Below are 9535 nucleotides of genomic sequence, written 5' to 3' on the forward strand. Positions count from 1 at the left end.
CACTCAGTCCAAACGCGCACTCGTTAAACACACACACACATTCGTACACGCACTCCTACACAAACACACACATTCGCGGGAGCGCGTACCTGTCGCGCGCGGTGAAACGGGTCCGTGAATCCGTCCGCCTTCATCCCGGGTTGAGCCACCGAGGCCTGTCCCTGCACCAGCTCCGCCATCATCATCATCACACACACTTACACACACCGACACACACGGCCACATAAACACACACACAGCGCACACGACCGACCCCGGAACAGGAAACAGGCCGCGGAGCAACGCGAGACTTCAGAGAGGTGCGAGACTCCGCGAGACTTCACACACGTGGTTCCTCAGCAGATGCTGTACTGAATCAAGAGTTCACGAGATTCACATTTATGAGCATTAAAGAGCTTAAACTGATCTGATGTTGAGGTTTAAGATGTGTTTATTTAATGTATACGTGTGTTTAACTCAGCTCTTTTGGAGTTTTTACTTTTAATGACTAATTATTGGTTATGTAAAGCACTTTCAGTGATTACTGTGTGGAATAAAATGGATATTTCTACATTATGAAAGCTGATTTCAGCTACAGAATAAAAACAAAACAATCTTTATTAAGGAAAACTTATGATTGCAGTATATAATAAGTTAATATTAAATAAAGCACATTTCCAGCGCTCAACTCACTATTCTGAGAGGGAAAATCCAATATTTAAGATATAAAATCAGAAATTAAGGAGGGGAAAAGCCAGGATAGCCAGATTTAAACTCAGAAATGCAAGAACAACACCAGAATTGTGAATCAAACTCAGAAATAAATGAAAACATTACAATTTATTGAGGTAAACTCATAAATCAGAGGACCGAAGTCAGAATTAATAGCCTAATAAACTGTAGGACATTCATTCATTTTCCTTCGGCTTAGTCCCTTAATTATCAGGGGTCACCACAGCAGAATGAACCACCAACTATTCTGTTATACATTAAGCGGTGACTTTATTAGGTACACCTGTCCAACTGCTTGTTAACGCGAATGCCTAATCAGCCAATCACATGGCAGCAGCTCACTGCATTTAGGCATGTAGACATGGTCAAGACGATCTGCTGCAGGTCAAAGCGAGCATCAGAATGGGGAAGAAAGGGTATGGGATGGTTGTTGATGCCAGACGGGCTGCTCTGAGTATTTCAGAAACTGCTGATCTACTGGGATTTTCACGCACAACCATCTCTAGGGTTTACAGAGAATGGTCCGACAAAGAGGAAATATCCAGTGAGCGGCAGTTCTGTGGGCGCTAATGCCTTGTTGATGCCAGAGGTCAGAGGAGAATGTCCAGACTGGTTCCAGCTCATAGAAAGGCAACAGTAACTCAAATAAGCACTCGTTACAACCGAGGCCTGCAGAAGAGCATCTCTGAACACACATGTATGAGTGTGTGTGTGAATGAGTGTGTATGGATGTTTTCCAGTACTCGGTCATGGCTGGAAGGGCATCCGCTGTGTAAAACACATGCTGGATAAGTTGGCGGTTCATTCCACTGAAACACAGCTACTGACTCTGAGTGAACTCTTTCAGCACATGTGGAAACATCTGAGAACATCTGGCAACATCTGGCGTTTTGGCCGGGCCACAAGTTAAAGACATTCAAATTGCCATCTATTTTGGAGCTGCTTATGCAGATTGGTTGAGTGGTGTGAATGACAGACAGAGTATCAGGTGTAGGTCACTGTATGAACACCATTCATCTGAAGAAAAGCTGATTACACTGCCTTATAACGCAGGTCTGCTGAGTGCTGGATTCTGATTGGCTGATGGTCACTCTCAGGTGTTTGGTTATTGTCAGATAAAGGCACAGCTAAAGTAGTTCCGGCAGGTCTAGAGTGCATTACAGCTCCATATCACTATGCTGAATGATTAGAGTTATTTCCCAGCTACAACAGTCAGAAATCACATCAGAACACAACAGAATGAGGAAGAGGAGATGTGGAAGAAACACACCGGAGACGTTTGAGGAGGACACACACCATTCAGCAGCGGTGCTGGAGACCAGAGGAGGAGATCAATACTCACTTCCCTACATTCAGGAGAATTATAGTGTGGAGAAGCCCCAAAGAAGCATCCCACCCTGAATACTGATGCCAGATTGGAGCATGGGGGGGGATCAGTGATGGTTTGGGCTCAATATCATGGCGTTCCCTAGGTCTAACACTGGTGCAAGATGGGTCAGAAGGAACAATGCAGGTTTCATCCAGGCCGTGGAGGGTTCGTGGGAGAATGTCCAACCAGTCCACATGTGTTTAGTGGACCTGGAGAAGGGCTCTGTTAAGGGCTGTCTAGTATGGAGCCAGACTAGTCTCAAGAATAATACAATTACGAAATAAACTTCATACATGCACAGCACAATTCACATTTACAAAATCCAATTTGTATATTCATGTAACATAATTCATAAATACAAAATAACACACAATTTGTGAATTCACCAGTAAAAATCATAAATAATTTCACCAAATGAATTGGATTTGTGTATATACGAATAGTGTTTTTAATTTTACGAATTGTGTCTTGAATTTACAAATTGGATTTATGTATTTACGAATCGTGTTTCAAATTTGCGAATTGGATTTTGAGTTTATGAATTGGATTTGTGTATTTACGAGTCGTGTTTTGAATTTACGAATTGTGTTTTGAATTTACAAATTGTGTTTTGAATTTACAAATTGAATTGATCTATTTACAAATCGTGTTTCAAATTTACGAATTGGATTTTGAGTTTATGAATTGGATTTGTGTATTTATGATTAGTGTTTTTAATTTTATGAATCGTGTTTTGAATTTGCGAATCGTGTTTTGAGTTTATGAATTGGATTTGTGTATTTACAAATCGTGTTTTTAATTTTACGAATTGTGTTTTGAATTTACGAATCGTGTTTTGAATTTACAAATTAAATTGGTCTATTTACGAATCATGTTTTGAATTTACGAATCGTGTTTCAAATTTACGAATTGTATTTTGAATTTATGAATTGGATTTGTGTATTTACGAATCGTGTTTTTAATTTTACGAATTGTGTTTTGAATTTACGAATCATGTTTTGAATTTACGAATCGTGTTTCAAATTTACGAATTGTATTTTGAATTTATGAATTGGATTTGTGTATTTACGAATCGTGTTTTTAATTTTATGAATCGTGTTCTGAATTTACGAATCGTGTTTTGAGTTTATGAATTGGATTTGTGTATTTACGAATCGTGTTTTTAATTTTACGAATTGTGTTTTGAATTTACGAATCGTGTTTTGAATTTACAAATTGAATTGATCTATTTACGAATCATGTTTTGAATTTACGAATCGTGTTTCAAATTTACGAATTGTATTTTGAATTTATGAATTAGATTTGTGTATTTACGAATAGTGTTTTTAATTTTATGAATCGTGTTTTGAATTTGTGAATCGTGTTTTGAGTTTATGAATTGGATTTGTGTATTTACGAATCGTGTTTTTAATTTTACGAATTGCGTTTTAAATTTACGAATCATGTTTTGTATTTACGAATCGTGTTTTGAATTTAAAATTGTATTTTGAATTTATGAATTGGATTTGTGCATTTATGAATCATGTTTTGAATTTACAAATCGTTTTTTGAATTTACGAATCGTGTTTTGAATTTACGAATTGGATTTGTGTATTTACTAATCATGTTTTGAATTTACGAATCATGTTTTGAAATTACGAATTGTATTTGTGTATTTAAGAAATCATGTTTTGTATTTAGGAATCGTGTTTTGAGTTTACGAACTGGATTTGTGTATTTACGAATCATGTTTTGAATTTACGAATCGTGTTTTGAATTTACGAATCGTGTTTTGAATTTTCGAATTGGATTTGTGTATTTACGAATCATGTTTTGAATTACGAATCTAATTTTTGTTTAATGTTGAATCATGTTTTGTTTTGTTTATTTACAAATAGTTTTTGAATTTACGAATTGAATTTTGTAAATGTGACCTGTTGTGGATGTTTGAACCATATTCACTGATCTGGCTGCATAGCCTGTTCCCTTTATGAGCAGAGCAGGAGTTTGGTTTGCATTGCTGGCAATAAGACTTGTTCTCAGTGCATGTGTTAGCCGGTTCTGTTCATAATTGTCATCTGGGGTTCTGCTGAGACTACTGCACTTATGATGAATAAAGGAACTAATCTGAAGTAAAATGAATGGGAAATTAATTAATATTTTCTCACATGCATTTTTGCAAATCACCTGCAAGTCATTTCCAGCCATCTTCAAATGAGTGCAGACAGAGAGATGACTTTCCTGGACGGGTTTAAGAGTAAACAGGCCTGCAGACAGATATAGTTTTACATCCACATGTTGACCCGGGGCATTTTATCACACATCACAGCAAATCTGCAAAATAATACTCAAAATGCTCCAGATGTGCAGGTGTGAACGCTGAGTCTATCAGTACAGATGTGTGTGTCTGCTGCAAACACTTATGACTGCTCAAATATCCCCATCTGCATGTATAATGAGTGTGTGTGTGTGAGGGAGAGAGAAAGAGAGAGATAGACACAGAGAGAGAAAGTGCTTGTGTATGTGTGTGTTGATTTCATCCAGCTGAATGTGTGTGAGAGACTTTTTTACTGTGTATTTTTTATTATATCTATGCATGTTCTTTTTTTAATGTAAACTTTATAAATGATTTGACAATACATGTGTTATGCCAATGAAGCAATTATTGAATTGAATTGAGAGAGAGAGAGAGAGAGAGAGAGAGAGAGAGAAAGTGTGTGTGTGTTGATTTCCTCCAGCTGTCATGACCTTGATTTGAGGAGCTTGAACAGAACTTAAGTTCAGCAGAATACAAATAATGTCTCCTGCAGTCGCATGACCAACATGTTGATATCTCACTGTGGGAAAACACACAATCCCTTCTGATCTTACACACACACACACACACACACACACACACACACACACACACACTTATGGTCAGAGGATCAGTAGGGTCTTTTTATGTTTTAAAATATTTTTATGTTTAAAAATAATTCTGCTCCTCCACTATGGGTGTCCAAACTCGGTCCTGGCGAGCCAGTTTAGCTCCAGCTTCCTTCAACATGCCTGTCTGGAAGTTTCTAGTACACCTAGAAAAAGCTTGATTAGCTGTTTAATTGGGGTTGAAACTAAAGTATGCAAGACACCGGCCCTCCAGGACCAAATTTTGACACCCGTGCTCTATGAGAACGAGACCTAGGAGTTCTGTTTAATCCTGAAGCTTGGTCCAAGATCTGTGATGGTGCTTTTCCAAAGTGCTTTTCCAATTTCCACAGAATTTATTTGACACCTGTTCCTCTGCATAAAATGTTCCCAGCTTGTTCCAACCTCTGTTTTAGGTGCTATACTTGTAAGGGCACATTATTTTTTTTACATCCAACCATTTTGGAAAGGGGTTCATTCTGCAGTCCAGGAGATAATTGGAAAACATTTTATTTTCTCCCCCTCACGTCTTTTGTTGAATGACATTCCTGAAGACCTTTTTGACTCAGAGCTCAAACCTCTGTTTACAGCTCTTACATTTCTGGCTTAGAAATGTATATTACTAAAATGGTCTACTTCTCAAATTCAAACTATTTCCATGTGGATTTCTCAGTTGTCAGTCTTTCTTCCTTTGGAAAATTAACCTATGACCTCAACCACAAACAGGATAAATTCAGAGACTTTGGGAACCTCTCCAATCCTTTCTACATAAACTCAGACATTTTTTATTTTAAGAGAGTTCTGGCTTCTTTTGTTTTGTTTTGATTAATATTATTATTTTTTTCTTTAATTTGCAGCTCTTGGGGATGGTTTGTTTGTTTGTTTGTCTGATTGACAAAACAGAATTATTTTTTATTGGGCCTAAATCCTGCACACAGCAGATCTCACAACTCAACCTGCAATTAGAGGGATACAAAGTTAGCGTTAGCTCTACTATAAAAGATCTGGGTGTCATATTAGACAGCAATTTAACTTTTAAAAATCATATATCCCATGTCACAAAAACTGCTTTCTTTCATCTGAGAAATATCGCTAAGTTACGAAGTATGCTATCCATCTCAGATGCAGAAAAGCTAGTCCATGCTTTTATGAGCTCTAGGCTGGACTACTGTAATGCTCTGTTTGCTGGCTGCCCAGCATCCTCTATTAACAAACTTCAGCTAGTACAAAATGCAGCTGCCAGAGTTCTTACCAGGTCTAGAAAATTTGATCACATCACCCCAATTTTATCCTCCTTACACTGGCTGCCTGTTAAGTTTCGTATTGAATTACTTCTGGTAGTACCTAGAATAGACAATGTCCACTAAAGGAGGTCGAGCCTTTTCATTTATGGCTCCTAAACTCAGGGCTCCCTCCCTTTCGCAGAGCGAGGGAAGATTGATCTCAGGTCGATCTCAAAACTCCCGCACTGATGAGGCTAAGGTGAATTTCCAGAGAGTAAAGCGGGTCGCACACTGTATGCGCCGTGACACGGCGCGCACATGACAGTTGAAAGTATCACACACCAGACGCACACATGCACATGTTAAGTTTTAATGAATGATGGCGCTCTGTGGTGCGGCAGAAATGTGAACGGTGAGTCATGGCTGGGCGCTGTGGACAGCCACCGACTTGCGGCGCCTTTGTGTGTACCCTGACAGAAACCTATGGTTAGAAATCTGAAATGCGAGCAGCGCTGCTGGTGTGCGACCCCCTTAAGACATTTAGAAAACAGATTTAGGCTTATTTTGTCGATAATATAGAGCATATTTGGACAGTGGGAGGAAACCGGGCAACCAGGGGGAAACGCATGCGGACACAGGGGGAACATGCAAGCTCCGCACAGAAATACCAGATGCCCCAGTGAGGATCCCACGCCATTGGTATTCTTGCTGTGAGGCAACAGTGCTAGTCACTGGGCCAACCGTGCTGCCCATTCTAGATAGAGGTGGAAGTAGGGGAGGAGAGGGGTTTCTTCCACATGAAGATAGTTGTAAACAGGAAATGAGGATATATACATAGTGACTTGGGATCCTTTGATTGGAGGATCATGATTAGCTAATGTGAGCCAGCTGGGTCAATCATGAGAACATGCTCCTCTCAAAATTAGTTTAATATTAAACTTCACTTAAATCTGAAATTTCAGCATCATTACCGCAGTCTTCAGTGCATGATCCTCTAGAAATCATTATAATATGATCAAGAATTTAAGAATGACCAAGATTTAACATTACTATTGATGTTGTTATTGTCAGTTTTCAGCTGTCAGTAAAGTTATTTATAAGGTAATTAAACTTAAGTGTCACATTTAATATATTTTCATGCTGGTTTTTTTTTTTTTTAGATTTTTAGACTACAAATGAGATTAAAAAACTCAAAGTAAAAAGCGTATTTCGCTGTGTTAGATCATGCAGATGTACTTTATAAGTAGCCTAATGATACACAGATCATATATTAATAATAAGCAGGTGAGGTACTAAATAAGGTACTAATAAGTTAATCAAAAGTGTTACCTGTAGTTCAACCCCAAACCGGAAAAAGTTAGGACAGTATGGAAAGCACAAATAAAAAAGAAAACAGTGATTTCCAGATTAACTTTGACTTGTATTTGATTGCAAACAATATGAACACAAAATATTTCATGTTTTATCTGGTTCATTTCAATTGTAAATATTCATCCTCTGCTGTCATTCAGAGCTGCAACACACTCCAGAAACTGTGGCAGGAGCAGTTTAGGGCAGTGATCAGGTAAACTGCAGAATAATGATGTCAGGTGATGTCAACAGGTGATTGTGATCATGATCTGGTACAGAAGCAGCATCAAGAAAGGTCTAGTCCTTTAGGAGCTAAAATGGGCCGAGGATCGCCAGTTTACCAACAAATATGAGAGAAAATGATTGAGATGTGTAAACACAATGCTCCCCAGAGAAAGAGAGGAAGACATGTGGATATTTCAGCTTCAACAGTGCAGAACATCATTAAAGATTGAAGAATCTTGAGGAGTTTCAGTGCGTGCAGGACAAGAGCGCAAGCCTAAGCTGAACAACCATGATCTCCGACCCCTCAGGGGGCGCTGCATCAAGACTCCTCATTCATCTATAAGCCAGATCACCACATAGGGTCAGGACTACTGCGGTAAACCTGTCAAGTACCACAATACAGAGTTACATCCACAAACGCCAGTCAAAACTGTACTGGGCCAAAAGGAAGCCCTATGTTAACAGTGTCCAGAAGTGTCGTCCACTTCTCTGGGCTCGGAGGCATCTGGGATGGACCATCACACAGTACTGTGCTCAGATGGATCGGTGCTTCAGGCGTTTTTGGGAGAAATGAACACCATGTGCTCTGGACCAAAGAAGAAAAGGATCATCCAGACTGTTACCAGCAACAAGTCCAAAAGCCAGGGTCTGTCATGGTATGGGGTTGTGTCAGTGCTCTTGGCAAAGGTAACTTGCTCTTCTGTGATGCTCCATTAATGCTGAACAGTACCGAGAGATTCTGGAGCTCAATATGCTGCCTTCTTCTCCAGAGATGTCCATGAATATTTCAGCAAGATAATGAAGAACCACATTCAGCACACATTACAGAGTCCTGCTGCAGAGGAAGAGGAGACAGATACTGGACTGGCCTGCCTGCAGTCCTGACCTGTCTCCAATAGAGAATGTGTGGTGCATTTTGAAGCTCAAATGTGACGATGAAGACCCCGTACTGTTGCCCAGCTTAAGACTTGTTTGCAGGAAGAATGGGACAGAATTACAGCTAAAACTCTTCATCACTTGCTGTCTTAAGTCCATAAACGTCTTTTAAGTGTTGTGAAAAGGAGCGGCACATTACACAGTGGTAAATGCTTTATTGCTTTACTGTTTTTGAAATGTGTTGCAAGAACCAAAATTGTAATACGTGTTCATAAAAAAACATCATGAGGAACACATTAAATAATGTTTGTGGCGTTGTCTGCAATGAAATACAAGTCAAAATCAATTTGGAAATCTTCTTTCTTTTTTATCTGTGTTTTCCATACTGCCCAAACTTTCTCTGATTTGGGGTTGCATGTTTTCACGCTGGATTTCAGACTAGATGTACTTTATAAATATTAATAATAAACAGATAATATATTAATATTAGACAGGTTAGGTAAATAAACCTAAGTGTCACATAAAATTAGCTGGCTTTTAGATTTGTAGACTCGAGCCAAAACAAAAACTGATTGAAGACAAACTGAAGGATGAAGAATATTTTCTGCTGTGAGTTGTGCGCTCTGCTTTTAAGAGTGTGGTTTCAGCTCTTTTCTCCTCCACTTTACTTGATTCCTGCGCCACAGACACTTTCAGAGACTCAATTACACAGAGACCCCGCGGTGAAAATGACGGATGTTTTCCCTCAGTGTGTGTTTGACCCGTCTTGCTGTCTGCCGTGCACCTGTCCCGCTGCCGGAGTGTGTGTGTGTGTGTTCATTGTATGGGCTGGGAGTAATAACAGGTAAATGCAGTTGTTTGTGTTGGTCTCTCACAGGGACAGACGTCTCTCTCGCCG

General features: G+C 39.2%; 1 protein-coding gene across 1 annotated transcript in view; it reads right to left on the minus strand.

Annotated features, from left to right (window-relative positions):
* The window catches only part of fubp3 (far upstream element (FUSE) binding protein 3), a 49355-nt gene extending 49119 nt beyond the window's left edge, over positions 1-236 (minus strand). Inside the window, exon 1 of the mRNA XM_056457189.1 lies at positions 90-236. Coding sequence (XP_056313164.1) covers positions 90-188 — 99 coding nt within the window. The 5' untranslated portion in view covers positions 189-236. The remainder of the gene's footprint in view (positions 1-89) is intronic.
* Between the last annotated feature and the right edge of the window lie 9299 nt (positions 237-9535).

Source organism: Danio aesculapii, chromosome 5, assembly GCF_903798145.1.
Source record: "Danio aesculapii chromosome 5, fDanAes4.1, whole genome shotgun sequence".
NCBI lineage: Eukaryota > Metazoa > Chordata > Actinopteri > Cypriniformes > Danionidae > Danio > Danio aesculapii.